The 23,442-nt window shown below is 35.5% G+C and overlaps 1 protein-coding gene across 1 annotated transcript in view; it reads left to right on the top strand.

Annotated features, from left to right (window-relative positions):
* DNAH3 (dynein, axonemal, heavy chain 3) overlaps positions 1–23,442 on the top strand; it is a 60,216-nt gene that overhangs the window by 646 nt on the left and 36,128 nt on the right. Inside the window, exons 2-22 of the mRNA XM_010285741.1 lie at positions 1,913–2,079; positions 4,789–4,978; positions 5,520–5,709; positions 7,384–7,579; positions 8,531–8,656; positions 9,065–9,260; positions 10,526–10,705; positions 11,099–11,235; positions 11,388–11,493; positions 11,944–12,122; positions 13,437–13,621; positions 14,932–15,055; positions 15,635–15,788; positions 17,442–17,586; positions 17,865–18,076; positions 18,403–18,494; positions 18,928–19,042; positions 19,652–19,768; positions 21,049–21,228; positions 22,406–22,542; positions 23,244–23,439. Coding sequence (XP_010284043.1) covers positions 1,913–2,079; positions 4,789–4,978; positions 5,520–5,709; positions 7,384–7,579; positions 8,531–8,656; positions 9,065–9,260; positions 10,526–10,705; positions 11,099–11,235; positions 11,388–11,493; positions 11,944–12,122; positions 13,437–13,621; positions 14,932–15,055; positions 15,635–15,788; positions 17,442–17,586; positions 17,865–18,076; positions 18,403–18,494; positions 18,928–19,042; positions 19,652–19,768; positions 21,049–21,228; positions 22,406–22,542; positions 23,244–23,439 — 3,324 coding nt within the window. The remainder of the gene's footprint in view (positions 1–1,912; positions 2,080–4,788; positions 4,979–5,519; positions 5,710–7,383; positions 7,580–8,530; positions 8,657–9,064; positions 9,261–10,525; positions 10,706–11,098; positions 11,236–11,387; positions 11,494–11,943; positions 12,123–13,436; positions 13,622–14,931; positions 15,056–15,634; positions 15,789–17,441; positions 17,587–17,864; positions 18,077–18,402; positions 18,495–18,927; positions 19,043–19,651; positions 19,769–21,048; positions 21,229–22,405; positions 22,543–23,243; positions 23,440–23,442) is intronic.

The raw sequence follows: 23,442 nt of genomic DNA, 5'->3' as shown, positions 1-23,442 counted from the left end.
TTCCCTACCATAAGTGCCTCACAGTTGCTCATTTGTCTCGTTCGTGTCAGCATTTCAGTTCATCTAAGATGTCTTTCTTTAGAAAGATACTATTTGTGAAGAAATTGAAGTAGTTTCTGATGGAAAATGGGTTATTTTGGACTTTGTTTGAAAATAGGAAATTTTAAGTGAAACATATACTCTGAAATAATGGTTAAAAATGCAAATTATTCAATGAAGTTTTGCATTAAAAAATTTTATTTTAATCCAAAAATCAGTTAGACTTCTGGGGATGTGTTAAGGATTTGTATAAAACATGGGAGCTGATTTAGCTAGTCCTGAAATTTTTGTGTTGCATAAGCAGTAGGTTTTTGGCAGGTGACTTTCTTCTCCAGAAATAGCTGTTCTTCTCTGACCAACTTTTTGCCCCAGGGGTTCGCATGGGTATCACGATTAGCAAGGCACCTGCTCTGCACCCAGAAAGTTATTCTACGTAGTGGGGAAGAAAGAATATAGTTTACGAAGCGGGCCTAATTGAGAGGAGATGAGAATTCAGAGTTTATGCTGACTTGAGCAGTTCTTAAAGATACACAGTGACTTTCTGGGGAAAATCTCCAACTCTCTGGATTATTTTTAATTCTTGTATCAATTCATCCCCCAAAACTAATTCAGGGACCTACCCACCTGTCTAGTGTGTGGAGTGGAAGAAATTGAACTGAAAAGATTCTGTGAACTTTCAGAAGCTAATTTAAGGAGTGTGATTGCAGCAGTAGGGTGAATGCCTTTTTCTTTGCTGATAAGATTAGCCCTGTCAGTCAGAAGAAAAATGTAAGGCAGCTGCAATAATCTTGCCTTAGCCTGTGTTCAGACTGACAAACTGTATTGTTGTCTCACTAAAGCTTATGCTAGACTAAAAAAAAAATCCATAGCTGCATCTATAGGTTAAATGAAAATAAGCTGTTTTATGCCTTAGTATGCTGTCCTCTTAGAGGTCCTAAAATGCTAAGAAGACAAGCTTAACTGCAGCTCCTAAGGGAGAGGCAAGAGAAATGAGGGAACCAAAGGTGGGATGTCATCAATGTTATTTAGAAGTTTTTTTAAGAATTATCTAAAACTAATGATGGTAATGCTGCATTGTAGAGGGGAAGAAATGGGTAGTAGGGATATGGTTGTGTTACTGAAGTAAAAAATCATTAAACAAGATGTAATACAGAAACAACATAAATATGAATTTAAACTAAGAGCTTTAGGAATCATACCATGTACTCAGTGCATTCATAATTCTGTCTTATGTATGTTTTCTCTCTGAGGGTATATTGGTAAGAAATATGTTTCTCGATCCCATGTCTCTTATGCCTGTGAGCCATCACATTAAAGTTTAGACATCAGGACTGATGACAAGCCAATCAATAGATACCAAGTCACCTGAGAAAACGTGGAATGAAGAGACAGAAGAAATCCATTAGAAATCCTGTATTGATGTGGGGGAGAGAGGAAGATGAGAGCTGAATTTGTTAACTTGTATTACTGTTCAACTATTAAGAATATTGAGTGTTAAAAGTAGACAGGTCATTAACAAAGGCTTGAGGAATAAGAATTTTCTAAATTTAAGCAAGGAGAAGAACAACAGAAGCAAGATGGAGATGTGGAGGAGTAGAGAGTACTAGATAATGTACTAATGCTTTCTCTTATTTATAAAAAAGACCTTGATTATGCAAAAAAATGCATGAGTACTGCTACTGAAGCATTGTGTAAAATTATTCTTATACATGTGTGGAACATTAGGATCTAAAAATAGATTGGTGGTCAAATGACTATGTCAGACTTACGTATCTGCTTTTTATACTAATTGATTTTTAACTCTGTTCTAGCTCTAAGACTCTTTAAATTACTGTGTTGTGTAAAACTATTGGGTTTTTTTTTCCAATTTCAGCTTGTCCTTAAGAACAGCTCTTACCCGCCTTTGATGCAGCAAGCATCATGGACTTTGGCAGCTCCATTCAAAGAACAGAGTTACTACCGAAGCCCAAGTGACTCCATAGCTAATAACTACACTCCTACTGCACGGGACTTAAAATTGAAAAATGTGCACAAATTAAAGTACTCTTCAGTGACAGGGACCTCACTGGGTTCGGCAGAGCAGAGAACAGCCTCACCATGTATCCATATTTGAATATGTTTATAAGTTTAGCCTTGCTTGTTCTATACATTTTTATCTCTAATTGCTCATCTGTTAAAGCATCATCCGCAGAAAAATCACTCATCTCTAATAAATGCTTACAAGCTTATCAACTCAGGGTCAGCACAGACAAATTCCCAAAAGCATGCATAACTTTAATAAAGGTAAAGCCAGTTTCTGATTGATTAGCTAGATTCATCCCTGCAAATAATCGCATGCAGTTATTTGGAGGGAATTGTTTGCAGATCAGAAAATGAACAAAATACAAGTTAGCCCTTATTATTGCTAGAAGTAGAAGTTAGTACCAACAGGAAAACAGAAAGAAATTCGATGTATGTCCCTGTAACGCTCGTGTTTATGAGTCTTGCGTAGCAAAACAAGATGGGGGACAGGCATTAAAATGTTTATATGAGGGTCAAATCCAAGAAATGTTGCTCAATACACTGTTTACATCTAAACCATGTAACTGACGTATTTGTTATCAAACTGTGCATACATATGTAAATCCTACAATATGAGATATTATATGCTGTTGATTCTACATGACATTGTGATATAAAGCAAATAGGGTTAAGAGTTGTAATACTCTTGCTATTTAAGTTTACCAATATGTGTATATCAAACATTTTATAGAACCAAGTTGTTTAGGCTTTAAGTATCTTACCAGTTGCAGGTGTCAAATTAACTCCATTACTTAGTCTAAAATTAATGAGCTTTATTTCCTAATTTCCTAGTTAAATGTCCTCTGTATCAAGGATAAGACATTCATAAACCATAGTTTTATACATACTGTCAGTCTGTCTGTGAATATACTCATCCTGCATTGTTGCTTTTCTTCCCTGAAGTGTTAGAAATTGTTTTGTTTCCCTGGGATAAAGGAGACGTAGCTTCAATATCTGCTTAGTTCCCTTATATGCTATTTAAGAAGGGTTTGGTTTTGTTCCTTGGGTCTGTTTTAACAGTTTCTTTATCATACACCTGATTCTTCTACTCCATGTACTTCTCCATTACATGGATGGGATGTGGGAAGCAGGTCATGGTACTTCTCTTGGTGAAAAGGCATGATGTATTAATTTGTTAAAAGACCTGTTTATTTGTACTCTGAAAAGCACATGGTAATAGTTTGTACTTCTCAGATTTTTCATGTGCCGTATATTTGGTGGAACTTTACATCTTATAGAAGTGCTTTTATATTCAAAATAGAAAGTTGTAGTGCAGAAAACATTGTGCCAGGGAGGAGAGTAAGAGCTGAATGCTTTCCTGAAGTTAGTTTATAATCCCAGAATCGGGAATATTATTTAACACATGATTTTAATGTCTTGCTAAATTCTAAGTCAAAACTAAAGGCTTCTTTGTGACGTTGTAATTTTCTGTTATTTCATTATCTGATTAATTGACCTAGCTCTGTTTTTCACTAATCTGAAATAGATATTATTTGAAAAATATGCTGGTATGTGATTTTTCTTAACTGATGCTTAAAGCTTCAAAAGAATTTGATTCTTCTAGGAAAAAGCTCAAACTTACACAAAGAAATCAATGGAATTCTGATAGGTAATGTACTGTAGTGTTATAAAGATACAGATTATAAAGATCAGTCTAGATATCTGCACTTAATATTTCTAAATTAATATTTCTTTTTACTTGGATGCTATGTTAAATATCCAAGCATGAAATGTTAAGTCTCTACAAAAATGCGTGTGCATCAAGACTGAAATTCCATGGTGTGCTAAGTGAGCACCTTTAACTGTTTCTTTGTGGCAGGACAAATTTCAATCTTAGGCATGCTAAAGGAAGGGTCTTCCTTTTGTGATTACTGACTTGGGAACTCAAAGTGTAGTTAATAATGATGCATACTGTAGAAATTAAGTCGCTCAGTTTTGCTGTGAGTGTTTAAATGCTCTGTAACGCTCCTAGAGTTGTGTCAAACTGAGAGCTCTGCTGTAGTGAATGTTTCTTCTTATCTTTGTGCTTGTGTTCTTCATTTGTAAAACAAGAAAATAGTGCTTTCTGGAAGTGCTATGACAATAATTTTCTTACTCCTTGTTAAGATAACATGGGGAGGAGTACCATAAAAAAGACAAAAGGGATATTTAAATTATCTTCAACTTAGTACTTCGTCATGTGAAGTAAATCAAGTATGGAGTGACAGCATGTTGGCTGAGTACGGTTCATCCTGAGCAGTGTGGACAAAGGCCCTATAGAAAACAGCATATAATAATGAAACAGAAGTCTGTAGTGTAACATTTATGCAAATTAACCAATTTGAACTTCGGGCTCAGATTGTTAAGATTTTGGTAAGATAATCACTTGAAAATAGGTGGAGATCTTGTTCAACCTAAATAATAGTGCTAGTAGGTCTGACTCTGATAGAATTGCTCATAAGATACTGCCTGAGTGATACTGTGCAGTTGTAAGGTTTACATGATTGTATTCTTTCTGTTAAATTGTGTAACATAGCATACTATTTTTACTGAGTTTTTTTTTATGAGTAATTGAAATACTTTATAGGTCATACTTGTCCTCAGTGCAATGTAAGTGATTTATATAATGCTTGTCATTTGTCCATATTGATTTAAAAATCCATTACTACTGCTTTTTTCACTGAACATGTATTCTTTTTTTTTTTCCAGAAGTACGCCAGCTTTGTTAAACAGTTTGGATCCAGTTTCACTGTGTGCACTTTCTCATATGCCAGAATTACGTGTCATACAGTATACAGACAACCAACCATTGACCCCAGAAGAACAATTTGTTGTCATGCACTTACATGAGCAGGAAATAAGTAAGCGAGAAAAGCCACCTTCAAGAAATGATATAGAGGTATTTATATAATTTATTTTTAAGATGAAAGTAGCAGCAGTAATCATCTGCAATATATTTACTTCATTTTTTTACTTAAAAGTAGTTGAGAAAAGGAGGCAGTACACAAGGTTTAGAAGATGTAAATATTCAGTATAGCAAACTACTGTTAAATATTGTGAGCTCCTTTCCCATTTTCTTTCTCTTTCTAGCTACTCAGTCTGATTTTTGTTCTAAGGGGTTTGCAAGTAGAAGTATCTTCCCAAATTCTTAACCTCTCACATTGTTGGCTAGTACTTCAGAGATCAGTAATTTAATATGCTGTACTCAGTTCTATTGGTATATGTGCTTACATCAAAACAGATGGAAATATTGTAAAAATGTCAGGCACTGGCAGTGCTTTAAAAAGAACCAAGAGATAGATAGCTAAAATCCATTATATTCAAACACCTTTCAATTGTAGAAGAGGTTCAAGTGATAGAAAAGCTAAAAATACTTTGTAGTAATTCATTATCTGTCGGAAAATTCATGCAATAAGCATAATATTTTTAACATTTTTTAGCGGTACTGTTACTACATATATAATGGAGTGCAGGAAGACATGCTGGCACCTCAGGATAAGGAAGTGATGAGTGTAATTTTAAAGCATATTCAAACTCACATTCTTGCTAACCCAGACCTGGAGAATTTACTTGCAAGTTTAAAAGAAGAGGTTAAGGCAGACTATCGTATCAGCCTCATGAAAGCCATTGGTAAGACTCAAAATCTCTTAGCAATTCAGAGTAAGTAGACATTTATTGCACTTTGAAAGCAAGTCTGCATTCTATTCTTAGCACCCATAGAGAATTCCTTTGGGGTCAGTAGAACTGCAATATATATCTGAGAAAATACAATCTCTGATCATTCTACATAACATTCCGGTTTCAACAAGTATCTGTTTACTAAACCGTACATCCCATCGCTTAAATACAGTAATTGCCAAGTTCAGTAGTTCTGGATGCATATAATTGTTTTGTCCAGACTTACGCAGTTTCCCATTCCTAATTCAAATCCAAATCACATTCAAAATGTGTAATTCTGCATCATCTTGTCAGATGTATAAAGAGAGGGTTGATCAAATGATGGTGGACAAGGAGTAATCATCTTAATTTGTAGCAAAAAACATTAGATAACAATGTCTTTCTAATTTCTTACTGTAAAGATTGTGAAGCACTGCAGCAAATTATTCATTGATGGAGGCTTTGAAGTGCATGATAGACAAGGATCTGTCAACAGCACTCTAAATATATTTGATCCTGATGTGGGGAGAGGGTAAACAAGGCTATTTTAACAGATACCTCCCAGAATAACATTTTTGTTACTCTGCAGTGAACAGCCAAATTCATCCGTCTCATAACTCCAGTGGAGTCAGATGTTACACTGAGATAGTGTCGCAAGTTCAAAGAATTTCATTTTAAGACATTACAAGATTAAGGAAAATTAGATGATACATTAATGTGCATGATTATACTGCTCATGTTCAACAAATAGAAGATCATCATGTATAAATAAATACAAAAGAATGTCATAATCCTTGAAATTCAGTAATGCCCATTTGAAAGTGAATGTGAAGGAGACAGTTCTGTAGAACATGAGATTTTTTATTTGCTTTCCAGTAGTCTTACAGTTTTCTTGGGTTTTCCACATGTGACATAATTCCTTTCAATTTTCTTAAATATGTTGACTAGTAAGTAGGTGTGGCCTCTCATTCATGACAGCATAAAAAGGAGAGATTGAACAGTTTTTGCTCTGCCTGCTATAGTCTCTGATATCTTTCTAATTTGCCTTATATCAATGTCACAATTTTAGTGTTTGCAGTCCCTTTTTGTGGTAATGCTAATGTCAATATGGGGTAATGAGTCTGCTTCCCAGCTTTTGTTAATCTCATAGGTAATGGGCCATTGGTTGGAACTGGTAGCACATGAGTTTTGGCATCGTGCAACTCGAAGATCAGCCCTTTGAATGTCATCTCCTTCCTAGTTGCAACAGATGATTCATAACACACCTGTGTTTCACAAACATTTAAGAAGCCTTCTAAAAATGATTCTTGAAAGAGAGATATTTCCACCCCCGGTTTATAGATGAGGAATTGAAGCACAAAATAAATGTGCTTCAACTGGAAAGACAGAACAAAAAGCTGTTTCTCCTGCTTCTCATTTTTAGAACCAGGACCCATTCTTGTTTTATTTTTCTGAAATAATTTTATAGTCAAGTTGCTAATTTGATTATTGTGCTGTATTTCATCATAAAAACATGCAAGTAACTATATGACAGTGTATAAGTTTTTGAAATGTGCAGAATTCTATGACTTCCTGAATTATGGAGTTTTCATATGCAGGTTTTGACCATACATGCAGTCTCACCATGATGTATATGATTTGTACTAGTTGATTACATCTTGATGGATCCAGCTGAGAGAGAGAGGCTGTTTATTGGAAGTACCCCACACCCTTTTCTCCAGAGAGTTGTCCGTGCACCAGTCCCATGGCACAGCTCATACGAAGAAGTGAAAAGCTGGAATGAAAGGAATCTATTCATAGTGAATCCACTGATGCCCACTTTGCAACAGCTCTGGCTTTCTGAGTAAGATGTCTTGTTCATAGGATCTTAATTAAATTCAGAATATTTTTATTTTTTTGGCTTGGTTAGAGAGTGCCTCTGCTGCTTTCTCTATATGTGCTATGGAGATCCTGGGGGAGCCAGTAGAGAGAAGGTGGCAAAACCTGTTCTTTTTTTTAAAGAATTTTTTTGTCTGATCCTGTTAGAATATCAACATAAAATGGTTGTTTCCTGCACACTCTGAATACAAGCATGAACATGGTTTACATGTCCACAATGAAGAATAGATAACTTTGTGATATGAAAAGATCATCCCCTTTGGTAAAAGATGTTACCCCTAAATTAAGATTCAATGCTCAAATAAATAGTGATTGGAATTCTTGTCTTGATTCCTGGAATTAATAAAATTAAGACTTAAAATTGAGTCTCTTTCAAATGTCTGTAGTTGGAAGTTGCTCTGGGGTCTTTTGAAAATTGAGATATGTTTTCTTAGGAAGTTAAATATGGTAGGTAGTAATCCTGAGAACTGCTTTTGCATTTACATAACGTTTGCAGGAATTTAAACTCCTATGTGTGAACAGACTGTGATATGTGCCATGTTGATGAAATCTTATTTTTTTTCCCCACAGGGTAGCCTGGATAGGTACTTGTTACTATTAATATGTATGTTCTTTAATGCCTGGATACACTAATGAATCTATGAAAAGGACAAGAAATTATTCTGACCATTTTTGCAAAATACTGACACAATTTTATATATAACAAGTACAAAATGAAATTTATGAAGCTTTTTATGTTTGCCAAGAGCAAAAAAAAAACCATTAGAAGTGCACTTGTTGGACAGTTTAGCAATGGAGTGATATGCATAAATGAAATTACATTATTAATGTTCATAAATACATGTAAGACCTTCCTGGCTGTTTTTTTTTTTTTAAACCAAATTCCATAAAATATCTGTTTGTTTTACTTCCGTAGGTATAGTCATCTAAGGTTCGTGCGCACTGAAGACATGCTTTGTAGAGACCTGCCACTGTTGCCTACTGAATTTGAGGAGGTCATTCGAAGACACTGTGTGGAAGCTCACAATATTCTTAAGACCAAGTCAGTGCCAAATGTAGTAACAGTAGATAGAGTATCTTAGGGTCTGATTTACATAAAGTTCCCTTTTTAAAACAGATCTTAGACTTAGATGACACTAGTCCAAGCCACAGGGCTGCCAAAACAAAGGGGAAAATAGTGGAGAGGGATAAACATCTGGATGCTGAAAGAGCTATTGAAACTGCAAGAGTGATTGCACACTAGCAAATGGGAATAAACTGACTATCCTTAGCTCGGGTTTTCGCCAAGTCCTCATAGGTTTTGTTTGACACCTAGTTAACAGTTCTCTGCTAGGCCTTTGATTTTTTTTGCTCATTCTTTGCGTAATTTCTGAGCTTAGTTTTCATTGGAAGGAGCAATGTGAGACTAGTAAGCTTTTAAAAACTTTGTCTCCATATTATTTAATTATAGGTGGATCCCAACTTGTGCATCCATTTTCCTTGATCAAAAAAGGAAATGGCTTCATTTTGCTCCTGAAAATGACTGTGATTCCTCGCAGCAAGTTGAAAGCTATTTTCATTCCGTGTCAACTCTAATGTCGTTACAATTACGTGAGATGGTTGTTAACTCCTTAGAAGATCTTCTTGCCTTTTTTATGATCCACAAGGTATATGCTGTGAAGTGTATCTATAGTTTTCAGTGTTTACATAGAGATAATAATTCATATAGCCTTAAAATTTAATGTTCTTTGAAGGCTAAAATATCCCAGATAGCTCTTGCCTCCATAAAAAATGGCTGGATCCTTCCAACAGTTCCAACATACTCAGTGGAATGTTATTTGCATGGTCAAGAGCTGTTCACTTGAGTAGTCATTTTGCAGGCCTAGGGTCACAACTAGCAACTCTGTCTTGAGTGAGTGTGCCTTTTTTTCTTTTTGTTTTTAGTTTAATTTTTCTTGGCCTTAACCATGCAAAACGCTTAAAGGTGTTTTTCCGAAAGCACATGAATAATCCCCTTTGAAGTCAAAAGTGTGCATAATCATGCAGTGTCCCTGTCTATACCAAATGAGTGCCCTGTATTATTTCAAGTAATTCATATAATTATAACAAATGTTACACCATGAGAATTTTACCACTGTTTTGGGTATGATAATGTTGCCTCTCAGTGGAAATGAGTTCTTTAAATATCAGGTCACCCAGGATCTACCATGATAAGACAAAACGAAACATATTTAAACAGAATAAATGTGGCAGATTAAATACTGCATTGCAGTCAGAGGATCACACTTAATATAACAAGTTGTCAAACTTATGCTAAGCCTTGCATCTAGGTGATGATGGTTGAGGGGTTTTTTTAGGTTTGTTTTGTCTTGTTGGCCAGTTTGTGCTGTTTTTTGGGGGGGGGGTTGTTGATTTTGTGTGGCTTTTTTTTAAAAAAAAAACGTTATAGCATCTATGTTCACAGAATCAGTGTGAATGAATCGCATGAATCAAACATGTTACTAGTTATGGATTAGGACTCCATTACTGTAAAGGCAATTTGGGGGTAGGGCAGTTCTTACTAACCATACAAGGCAATTAAAAAGCCAGGATTTTGTATTTGAGTCTAGATTTTATTTCTGATTGGCATTATGGATTTTTTTTTTTTTGAGTTTTTGTTCTGTACGGTAATCAGTACTTCTGTTACTTAAGGGAAGATCAAGGCAATTACGCTTAAATCCAGTTTCCTAATTCCAACTTTTATAGATTCATTTAGGAGTTGGGTCCTTAAGATCTTGTGTATTGGGGCATCAGTGTTTTGAATAAAAATCAGGGATGAAGATTGCATTGGTGCTGTGTAGTTAGGAGATCTGGGGGAGTTTGAGTCTTTTAAAAAATACTGTAGTTATAGCTGAATTCTTTGGCATGTACAATTTTCATTCTTTCCCCTAAGGATGGAAGTGATTTTACAGAACCGTATCAAGAAATGCAGTTCTTTGTACCTCAGATACTAACAGTCAAACTCAGTGTGGAAGAACACAAGATTGTCTTTGAGCCATCTTTGAAAGAATGTTGGCTTTTAATCAGTCATTGCTTCAGGGAGATCCTGCACAGTGCTGACGAACTTCCAAAGGTACTGGATAAGTTATAGCTGCATACAAAATACAATGTGAATAAAAATTCAGTTATATAAAAAGTTATGAGTGAGGCAAAAGACTGATAAATAGGCGATAAAGATGAGGGTCGTGTACCACGAACTGTGTGAACTTCTGTGATTATAGAAGATAGCATAGGAATTGTTCTTTTTCAGGTTCGAGTTATACTAAAGCCCTGGCTTGATTTTCATATAGTTTTCACAAGCAAACTATGTGTCTAACCAAGTGTTAACTATGAATCAGAGCCTTTACACACTTCAGTGTTTTTACCAAATAATACATTTTTTCTAAGTGGTGGGTGAACGGGTTATAGAATATCTTATTTCCTCTATTGTATGTGTTATTACAGTATTTTCAATGGTTCCCTTTAGGTAGAAAGACTTCTATTTCCAGAATTAAAAAGAGATGATCTCACTCTCAGTACAGTCAAAGCAGATGAATCATTGTTTTCAGAGTGTGTGAACAAACTTAAAAAGATCTTTGAGAGCAACGTACTTGGTCCACAGAAGTAAGTTTTGGCTATTAACCCCACTGCCCATCTAAACCCTCGGATTCATAACACTACCCATTTGACTCAAGCAAACAGTTTGGTCTGTTTTTTATTATCGAGAATCTTCACATTGGAATCTTATGTTTGTTTTTGTGATGTCTGTGTTTAAGGTATTTAAATGTGTACAGGAAATACAGCAATCTTTTGAACAACAATGCACAGCAAGATGTCACAGATTTCTTGAAAGAAGGTCATTCTTTAGAAGCTTTAATAGAGGTAATATGTAACTGACAACTGCTACACGTTCATACAGCAGCTAATACATCACACTTGACTTCCTAATGTATTGCCTAAAGAACTTCCATTCAAATAGCTTGTTTTACCCTTGGGAATACTAGGGAAGGCATCTCAGTTTATGTAGCCCCTTACTGTAGGGCTGCTGTGCAAATATACTTGTCTCTCTGCATTCCTGAGTTAGCCTCTGGCTGCGTACTTTTTTTAGGCAACTTGTGGTGTTCCTTAATATGGCATATTACTGTGCAAAGCTTTCAGCCTTGGAATCTCTGGATAGGAGCTGAGCTCTGGAAAGAGTTAAAAAAAAAAGTTGTTCCTTTTTCTATTTGGAATATATTATCCATTTGCTGGATGGGAACGAAGTATTTGTTGTGTAGCATTTTCATCTATGGACTTTAAGGAAAAATAACATTTATTACTTTCCATTTGTAGAAGATTGACAGCTTAACAAAACTGAAAAGAGAGATTGCTTCCATGCATGTCACTGTCCCTATGGCCATGTTCTGTCTGGATGCTGTACAACTGAATGAGGAACTCTGCAGTCGGACACAAAATCTTAAAGATAGATTGATCGAATTTGAAGTGATGGAAAACAGAGCATTAAATAAAAGGTACATGTTGTTAGCACGCATGATTCTTGCTGTCTGTGTGGACTGATGCTGTGTATCTGTGGATGAGATACCTTTATTCGTCTGCTGGGTTTTCTAGTGCTGACCAGGTATGTGCAAGGATACCAAAGCAGGTATTTAAAATCAATAGGAACAGAAATACTTGTAAATAAATATATAATGTAGTCTGTATAAGGTGTACATAGACATTAGACTGGAAATGCGCCATTGTTCTTTCTCGTTTACTGACCTTCTAGGATTTGGGTTGACGTCCTTGCTTCCCCTGCTGAGTCCACCTAAAGCAATGAGAAGAATGTACTGTACAGCTCTGCATTTGTCTTGTCCCTGACTTTTTTCTTTCTTTTCTTTTTTTTTTTCCCTAAGGAAGTAATGGTCATGATTTCATATCTTGGCAAGTTTAAAGAAAAAAAAAAAAAGACCAAAAAACCCCCCTTGAAAATACGATTTGACTCCAATGTAATGGGATAATCCTGATTCTTTTTAATTCTGTGAATTAAAAATGCCCTACCCCCCCCCCAAGTCCGCAACAAAACCCCCCCCACCCTGGCAATTAAAGAATACTTCCACAGTGAATGAAGAGAGACGATCGCCATATAGAAATGATTCAACCCACTTACCTAAAAAGCATCTCCAGGTGGAGATGAACCACACTCTAGAGGGGCCTCTCTGCCTCCAATTACTGTGGAGAGGATCTAGACAATGAGCTTATGCTTATTTGTATATGGTTGCTGTTTACTTGCCTGCTGTCTATCTAGATATTTGCAGTACTGAACTGGATTCTGGAGCAAGAAAACGTGTCACTGGGAAGAAGGAAAATAACAGGATTTTTTCTTTTCTGTATTGTCTGTTCCCACATACATTATAAAATAAACTGGATTGGTTTTTCTCTTTATAACTTTGTTTCATACCATGCACTTGATTTTATTGTTGTGGGGTGATTAAGTGATCTCTTGCTTACTGAATTCAAACATTCTTTATGCAGCAGATTGGGTCTTAAAAAGGAAATTCTAAACCTATAGGAAGGAAACTTTAATATGCTGTTAATTGTAATTTGAAACCAACTTAGCAATCATTCTGCTGTATATCAATTCTTGTAAACATAGTAGGACAATATAATTGATTGTACAGAGTAAAATGGCATCCTTTATAAATGCCTATCTGCTGTGTGTATTCAATCTGAATACTTAATTTATGAAGAAATTTAATATTCTTTTTTAAAAGACAAACTTCATTAACAAGATTTTGTATGTCTCTGCTTATGTTCCTAGTGATTTGCTTGTTTTGTTTTTGTTGTAGAATTTGCAATCAATATAACTTAATTGCAATGAGAATGAGTGAGGTACCTCTGAACACTGAAGAGCTAGTGGAATTCGATGCATACTTAAAGAAATCCCGTGAAGTTACTGTTTTTAAACTGAGACAGGAGGTGGCTGAAGCTATGCACAGACTGGAATTCCTCATGGACTATGCGGATCTTTCTTGTATGTCTCAATTACAGAATATAAATGTCTGTATGAAAATACTTATTCATAGATTTTGGGCTCTGCATGCATAAACGTTGCATCTTCTAGAATACTAATGGAAAGCTCTAAAAGAGACAGAAAGAAAATAAAAAGAATTTAGCAGAGGCCAAAATGTACCACTGCAGGAAGGAACGGTTAGAGAAGTGGCACACAGCACAGACAGTGCTTTTTTCTGTGTTTTAGAGAATGTCTTGGGCGTTATCAGGTTAATGTCATGTAATCTGGCCAAATGGTGTTACTCCTCTATGTTGTTCAATAAAAATTTTGTCTTGAAGGCTCTGTGACAGCTTTTGGAAAGTATGAGAACTTGCATCTCTGAGTTGAGATTAGTGGAGAGATTGTTGTTTTGCTGTGGTGGTTTGCTGTTCTTGATTAATATAAAAGCTGTTCTCTAAGGTGGAAGATATGTCTGTAGAACTTTCTTTTAGCTTGCATTTCTATTCAAAGCTGAAATGTGCCATTCACAGATGCTATATGATATTTGCCATACATAAAAACAAAGAGCAGTTATATTAACGCATACCCATGTTAGTGGCAGGACAATCCTTTCTCTTTAAGCAGAATACACTCAGATCAGACCGTGATAGAAATAACTAGGATATGCCATGCTTATTAGAATTTATTTCTGATAAAAATTAGGATGCCTATGGAAGCCGGGACATTTTTCTGTTACATTTTGGACTGGAGTGTTTGCATGTGCAGTATTTCATAAATACATACGATTTGTAGCTGGGTTTACAAGCATGCGTCCTGCAGTTAGTTATAATGAGCTAAGTGCACTGAACAAACAGACAAATGTGAAGATGGAGATGTCTGATCATTATAGTTATTATGCTCTAGCTTTTGTGAATAATTCAGCATTTACACATTGTGGACTAAAAATGATTTAAACTTGACTTTTATCCACCTTATGTAGGTATATTACATATTTAGTTAGGAGTGGTCTGTCTCTGTGTGTAGTTGAATGGAATTGATATTCTGGAATAACTGTTCTTACTAACTTTCTCTGCCTACCTAAGGTCTTATTCAGAGAATTTCACATTCTTAACTTGATTTTAGAGTTTTGCTATCAATCTAACACGTTTTAGCGAACAGTTCTCTTTGCAGTGAAGATAATTCAGCCAGCAGCTTGAAATATGTAGTTTCTTTGACAGCTTATTCCTAAATGTAGTTTTAGCTATTTTGCTTACTCTTTACAACAGCCATTCTATTAGGTCGTTGGTTAAAAGATATTTTCTTAAAGATGTCTATGTATGTTTTTATTTTAGATGATGACATAAATCTGAATAGCACAGTTTTCCATTGGCCTGATGAGATTGAGACAATCTTTGAAAGCTGTAGAGAGATGTTGTGTAACAGGAGGAATCATGCAGAGATGGCTTTGCTTGAAAGGTATGGTGTTAAGACATTTTCTGTCGGTCGGTATTTTTTTAGAAAAGAAAAATCTCATTATCAGTAAAAGGGAGATAATGTCAAAGAAGTAAAACTTGTAATGGAGCTGAGAAAATAAGGAAGATACTTGTTTTACAATATTATGGATATTTCAGAAAAATACCATTGATGAGGGTGGATTACAATATTCCTATACTTAAATAGGTCTGAAAGGAGGAATGAAGGATGTTGCTAAAATATTAATAATTTTATTTTGTTATATTGCTTAGTACAGCATTACACATAATTTTGTTACACTGTTTTCACTCTTCCTCTATTTCCTCCACATAGTAAAGGTAGCAAATATAAGTGAACTAAATCAATTGGGAGGTTTGAAACCTTGAACCTTGAATTCTAATCCTCTGAACTGCATAGTACTGATATAACTGATTAATGGGTTCTCACTGGCATCTGTATTTACTTCACACTTGTATTGAGATCAGATTTCATTTGACAGCGCCTGTTATAATTAATAAAATAATTAAGACCTGAAAAGGAATGAAACAGAATATCATATTACCTTAGTTATCTTTACCTCAGGTGTTCTCAGTTTGAGGAAACTCTTGAAGGTTATAATAGAGAAGTAGAAAGCTACAAAAAGCGGGATGTCATGACTATAGAAGAAATGAAGAACAACGCTGAGAAATTTAAAGAGTTAAATAAGAATCTAGATAATGCACTAACAGAATTTGAGGTTAGTATTTATTAGTCAAGTATGGAGTGGGTTGCAATATGCTGGATGAGCAAAAGTTTGGTTCCTGTCCCTGTTTTTTTCAGGGTTCTGGCTATATATTGTTAAGACGGCTTTAAAATTTCCAAATTCCCAAACATGTGGCAAATATCTTCTTGTCCCTGTATGCTGAGTTGTCCCTACTGCTGAATTGAAGAGCATGGTTTTTTTTTTGGAAAAAGGTTTAGGGAGTTTTTAAAATTTGAAATACTGAATTTCAGTGTTTCCAAGCAGTCCATGGTAGCAGGATGCTATCCACAGAAAACAGAATTCTGGTGGAGTTGACAAGAGCAGAATGTTAGGGAGGTGGCATTTTCCCTGAACCGTAGTTTGTGCTGCTGGAGTTATGTTTTCAGTCCCTTTGCTTGTCCTTTTATTAAAACCAAATGTTTTTCAACTGTTTGTATCATTCCCAGATGATACTCTAGGCATTAAATATGTGTGTTATCACAGAGGGAAGTTTCAGATGTTACAAGGAAACTGCAGACCAAGATTCCTAGATTCTGTTCAGGGCTCTCCATCCAGTGTACTGCGTGTCTCTAGGTTGAATGATTTGTTTTAGCTGTGCCTCTGCTGGGAATTGAGAATGGTTACCTTTGAGAGATCTCATAGGCTTTGTGAGGCTTAATTAATCTTCTAAATCACAGTGAGACAGAGATTTCTGCATATATGGAGCCTTAGGATCAAGATTTTAATTAAGTCCCACTCAAAAGAGGAAATGGAACCAATTAAATGAGTTTAGGATTTAGATAAACACTCTTAATCTGATTTAAAGGCATCAAGTATATTTAATTAGCGTGAGTTAATAGCACTGATATGTTGTTACAGGTAGATCAGAATAAGTAATTAAGTTTCTTAATACATTATCACAATGAGGGGTGTATTCACACAATTTAAATGACATGACAATCAGCTTAGTGAATACATGAAGTTAAAAATTATCTTGGAATGTGGATCTTTAGGTTTCTCTGCCTGCATCTCACACTGAATGATTAAAAGTTTTATGGAAGATCTGTCGGCATTGGTCTGTGGGGACTCAATCTGAATTCAGTGTCTGTGTTTCAGACAGTATTTCTCTGTGCTTCATCTCCCTACCTGTAAAATGAAGAAGGCAATACTTTTAAAAACCCTAAATCTTTGCACATTGATTTATACTGTAAGGTCTTTGGACAAAGACAGTATCTTATCATCAATAAGCACAGCAATTAATACCTGGTTTGGTTGGAGCTTCCAGATGTTTCTGTAAAAGAAAATATAATCATAAGTAAAAAAAATTTCCTATAAACCTATGTGATTGAGGAGCTTAATCCAGGTTTCAAAGTTGGTTGGTAACTTGTGAGTCTTGGTTTCACTGAATGCCATGGTGCGTTATCTATCTCTAAAATAGATATAGATTTGTAAAATTATTTGAGTAGTAAAAGATACCAACAAATAACTAGGACCATTTTCAAGAACAGAGTTACCTTATTTACCTAAAATCCACAGGCCTAAATCTATGAATCTGGCTGGCCTTATGACATATAAAAAAATTGTATTTGATATTACTTATTTAAAAGTTTAAACAACAGTAGGAATTTTTGATGGAAATAAGATATTTTTTTATTTCCCCCCTTCCAGGCTATTAATAAAGAAGAGGAATTACTTGAGCGGGAGAAGAGTCAATTTCCTCTACTGCAAACTGTAATTGCAAACAAACAACCCTTTGAGCAGCTTTGGATAACAGCATATAATTTTCATACCAAATATGAGGAGTGGATGAATGGTGAGGCTTTGGTGCTCTTTTGGTGAAACATGTCATTTTCAGTTAGTTAAGTAGAAGCTGAAAGGGTTGATTAGTTGTGAGAAAATAATTCTGAAGAAATAAATGCTGTGGAGTATGAAATACAGTTGTTGACTGGGATTTTGCCTTAAGATAATTTTTGGTAACACAATTGATTTCCAATTAGAGGAAAACGATTATAAATACCTGTAGATAAACCACCCTGGCAATCTCCTTGTGCTGATGTGCCTGCTGTGCTTTTTTTATACTGTTGTATTCAGGATCTCTCCAGAAGCTGAATGCTGATGAAATTACCGAAGAAATTGGAAATATGTGGAGGACTATTTACAAGCTCAGTAAGAGTTTTCCAGATTTGGCTGGGCCTAGACGCTTAGCAGAAACTATGAAATATAAGCTTGATAAATTTAAGCAGCATCTTCCTGTCCTGTCAGTTGCCTGCAATCGTGGAATGAAGGAGAGACATTGGAAGCAGGTACTTTAAACTCTGCTTTAACTGTGGGAGTGTTCTACCACAGAAACTCACAGATCCTTATACTACTCCATGTGTTCTATACTGTGAAATAAAGTAATAGTTCTGTATTTCACAATAAGAAGATCTTTTATCCTGTCACATGATACATCCAGTTTTGAAATTTGTAATGGTACAGGAAGGAGCTTCTTTGAATTAATAATTTATGGTGGAAAAAGCAAATTGGGCTCTGGCATTAATACTTCTTTAGCACTTATTTCTTGCTGTTTGAGAAGTCTGTTACAAACGTACATCTTGATAATAGATTTTATTTCTTACTTTATTTTCAGATTAGTGAAATTGTAGGATGTGAAATCAGACCCAATGAAACTACTACTCTTAAAAACATATTGGAATTTGGACTCTCAAAATACATTGATCAGTAAGAAGCTTACTCTAGTCTCTTTTTTTAGACAATCACTGTGTTTCATATGTCAGATACCAAATATTAGTTTGTTTGGGGTTTTTTGTGTGCTGTTAGACCCTGCTGTAAAATCAGCTGTATTTTATCAAGCTATGGCCGGAACTGTCAGTTGTTCTTGTAGCACAAAGGCACCAAAAGAGAGTCATATTCCTAAAATACTTAATTGGCACACTCTGAATTTTCTGTCTGTATTTATCTCCAAATTAATATTGATATCTCTAACTTGGTGAGCCTGAAATTGCAAAAATATTCCCTGAAGTAAGAGTCTATGTTATTATTAGCAAATCCATATGAAAGATAGTTTGATATGCAACTCTACCTGCAACTGCTCTTTTTTACTCTTCAGCTATGTCACAAAAACATTTCAGAGATATGTTGCATTTCAATTTAGGCTGGAACCTGTTGGTGCAGCTGCAAGTAAGGAGCATTCCTTAGAGAAATCAATAGAAAAAATGAAATTGGAGTGGGTCAACATGCAGTTCAGTCTGGTGAAATACAGGGATACTGTGAGTAAACACCAAATCTAGCTATGTATTTTTTTTTTTAATTTTTTTTGTTGTTGAAAAGAATTACTTTGATTCTGAATACCAGTTGAGAAATATTAGGGGGAAGTCACTGCTGATTCATTGTGGCATGATGGAAAGTGGTATCATACCACAGAACCTGGTCAAATGTCTCCATTACTATATATCCTTCTATTTGGACCTTAGTATCTGGATAGTTTGTGATCTCAACATATTCATCCTAACAAATCTGTAAGCCTGAGAGCTTCTGCAGTATTGTATGGAAAGCTGGTCCGTAGTGCAATTTTAACTTGCCCAGCAGGAACAAGAAATCGCATGCAGTCCAAAAGATTGAGTCAGAAGTCATTAGCATCCCTGGCTAGTTTCCGTTTCACAAACCAATCTATCTCTTGACTTTGGAAACAGAGATGAACAGTGGAGATACCATTTCACATCTTCAAACATATTGCAGGCTTTTTCAATGCCTTGCTACTGTCTAACCTTCAACCATCATAGAGAAACGGGAGACAGGAAGCTGTATGAGTGTGATGTTGAAGAGTGGTGAAATAAAGCAACTGCTATTTGCCTTGCCAAAATATGATGTATTTACAGAACACCAGCATCCTGTCAGCAATTGATGACATCCAGCTTTTGCTGGATGATCACATTGTTAAGACTCAAACAATGTGTGGCTCTCCCTTCATCAAACCAATAGAAGCTGAATGCCGGGTAAGGAAAACCTGGTTTGATTGAGCTTGCATGTCTCATAATATGCTTTTGCTAAGTGCTTTAAAGTATTTCGGCATGATAAGAAGTTGTATAGTTTTTAACTGTTTCTTGAGAACACACATTCATATTTTACTTCAGGAGCTTTGAATTAATGGTTTCCAGTCAGAGGTACGCAAAGCTTGCTTTACAGACATTGTAATTGCATTGCTAATCTAGTCATTATAAGCATAGGTTTTTAGTTGAATGCTTTGGGAATGGGTCAGTTGATCTACACAAATCCTGCTGCATTGTGTGAAAAGACATAGGTCTGTCAGTTGTGAGAGAGAATTTATTTGTAATCCTCTGGTATTGCCATGATCCATAAGGGTTTCAAAGTCTTTTTTGTTAGCTGTCCTACCATTTTGTAAAGATGTGATCTTTGTTAAAGATGATGACTTTCTAATAGGAAGATTATGCAGGATACAGAGACTCCTTTCCCAACAGTATTTAATATCACTTTTTATGGCCTAATGAGTGATGATTTGTAAGCAATGCTAAGACCTAAATTCTGTCCTTTCCTGTGGACTTTAGCCAAATTGTAGGTAAAGCTGAGTTCTGCTTTTTAGTAGAGCTGGTAAAATGAAAGGGAACCATTAATATAGAGCTATCTTAACAATCTCCTTTTACCTCTTGCAGAATAACGAGTAATACAGCCTGGCTGTGTTGTCTCCCTGAAATACATTTCCTTGCATCTCTCTTACACTGTAGACTGTCAAAGTCACAAAAGCAATGCTATCTGAAATTCTTTATTCAAAAAGAATCTCTCTCTGTTTTAAAAACTGATTTGCATTGTTAGAGTTGCATGACATAGCTTTTTTGGGGGACCAAAGATTGAGCCCACTGTATGTAGGGCCCATGAACTGACATTTACTCAGTCTGCTGAATACCTTGTTAGCTTTTATCCTTTCATGGGTGTTAAGATAGAAAGTACACAAGTAGAAATAAAGAAGAGATGCTGGATTGCTATGCTAGTCATCTCTGCGCTTCTTAGGCAGTTCTCTCACAACTTGCTGTAGAAACTGCTAGTGAAAGAATATGTCTATTGCTTATAAGAAATATTCATACGTTTTATTAGGATTTTTTTTTTAGATGAAGTTTGTCCCTCTCTTAAAATTGCACAGTTGCTTGTGTTTTTTTCTTTTTTTTTTTCTTTGAAGCAAGGCAACTCATGCTCTTTGATTCCTCAGTATATATTAATTCTTGATATAATTTTGCTTAAATATTGAATGTTTTCATTACAGGCTTGGGAAAATAAGCTGTGTTTAATGCAAGATATTCTAGATAGCTGGTTAAAATGTCAGGCAACATGGTTGTATTTGGAGCCAATTTTTAGTTCAGAAGACATTATAGCTCAAATGCCTGAAGAGGGCAGAAAGTTTGGGGTTGTAGATTCATACTGGAAGGACATTATGGCACAAGTGGTAAGTGTTTGCATTTAATAAATTGTGTATTTTTATGCACATCTGGTAACATGATTACTACTATCATGAAGATATACTAGCTTTTCTGGAGTTAGATATTTGTATTTAAGTCATAAGAAGGTATAATATGGAGTGGAAAATGCTTTACTAAAGCCCACCAAAATCTAGTCTTGCAGTAAAAGTGATAGATTATATCATTATTGTTTTGAGGTTTCTGTAAAGGCTGGATATTGCAGGATGAATTAGAGCTCAAGTAACATTTTAATTCTAAATTTTCTGGCTTTTGAATGGTTAAATGATCAGAATTAGGTAGCAAGATGAATGATTTGTGCTTTCAGGATCTGCTTCCAAGTTCACTGACAGTCTATACAAAGTCTTCTCTGGATACAATTATATGTTGCATTAGGCTTTTAGGGAATACGCTTTATTAGAGCAACTAAATAGATTTTTTTGTGTATGATTGTTCTTTAATATGTGATGACATGGTTATTCAAAACTTTTGTGAATACCTACTGAGATAGTTTGTGTCAGGCTAAGATAATGGGGATAGTAAGTGCAACTGGGTATCCTGTTCAGTTCCCTGTAACTAAGAAGTTGGGTAAGAGACCAGATACTTAATGGTAGTGTGAGCTGAGATGGTTGTCAAAAATGTTGGGAGTGTATGATTGTGTGATAAAGATGTTGAAATAATCACTGTAACTAAGGAGGAGTTGAGACCTGTCTTAACAGCTCAGACTCTGTGAATGATGAAGCCTGTTCTGAAATAGTTGTGTCTTTTCAAGTTAAGAGGACTGTTAACAGACAGAAAAAATGTGCCCTAGGTGGCAAGAACAGAGAATAATTGTCAGGTACTGTGGCTCCATTTGATGGAAGTTATTTGTGAATGGAAAAAAATGTAGCACATGCAAGACACAGGAGCAGGTGCCAAAGATGTTAATTCCTGTGGGTATTTCCTGGTTGCATTATTGTCTGTAAAGTTCACATTGGTAAAACTGACAGTCTGGAAAGCAAAACTATCAAATAATGTATACATATTTGATACCATGAAGGCACACTACAGGGAAGAATATATAGCTTTTTCAACCTCCTGCAACATATGTGATTGATTATAACAATTTTAATGTACAAACCTATTGGAACTTTTAGCAGTTTCTGCTGTGTATTTGTTTTTATGAAGGTGAAAGACACAAAGGTACTTGTAGCAACTGAACAACCCATGATGTTAGACAGACTTCAGGAAGCAAATACTCTCTTAGAAGACATTCAAAAGGGGTTGAATACTTACCTGGAGAAGAAGAGATTATTTTTCCCAAGGTAAATTAATTAAACGAGTGTAAGTTAGAGACAAAAAGCCATAAGGTCTTTCAAACCCGTTTCTACTGAACTGAAAAGTCTCATTTTATAAATATATGTGGGGGGACAGTCCTATGCAACAAAAAATGAAAACCTGTTCTTTTCCCCAGGCAGCGTTAATTTTCCTTAGCTCCAGTTAATTTTGCAACGCCAAGGACAGGCAGAGTTAGGGAGGCAAATTCTGTCTCGCACAGCGTAAACTTCTGATTAGAAAGACAACACTTACAGGGCATTTTTGAAGGAGCTTGCTACCTTCCCATGGCTGATTTGCAATGATGTCTGCCCTACCCTCTTTCAGTTGCGCAGAGGTGTGTGATACATAGGAGTAACATATGATTAAGAGGAATGGGATTCTATGTTTTTACAATGTATTTATTGGCTGCATAGATATATCTGGTCTGTGATGCGTGGGTTTGAGAATGCTTCTTTCTTTCTCTGCATAAAAGGATGCTAATAGTGAAATTCTGAAACAGCAGATATGATGAGTTTCTTAATGTTAAAAATTGCTTGAGAAAAGGGATTTGAGATAATATTTTCCTCTTTGTTATACTAGTGTCCTAAGCAACAGTAAAACCAATTCCTTCTATCTTGCATTAATAGATTATTAATGACAATTTTTGTGATTGGAAAGTGCATGTTCATTAATTGTATTTTTCTAACAGATTCTTTTTCCTGTCTAATGATGAGCTGCTTGAAATACTGTCTGAAACAAAGGATCCCCTTCGAGTACAACCACATTTAAAGAAGTGTTTTGAAGGAATTGCTAAACTGGAGTTCACAGAAGATCAGGAGATTTTGGGCATGATCAGTTCCGAGAAAGAAATTGTTCCTTTCATAGATAAAATCTATCCAGCGAATGCA

Source organism: Phaethon lepturus, unplaced genomic scaffold (assembly GCF_000687285.1).
Source record: "Phaethon lepturus isolate BGI_N335 unplaced genomic scaffold, ASM68728v1 scaffold2254, whole genome shotgun sequence".
NCBI classification, from domain to species: Eukaryota; Metazoa; Chordata; class Aves; order Phaethontiformes; family Phaethontidae; genus Phaethon; species Phaethon lepturus.
Note: the sequence above shows the minus strand (reverse complement) of the source record. Positions and strands in the feature narration are given on the sequence as shown.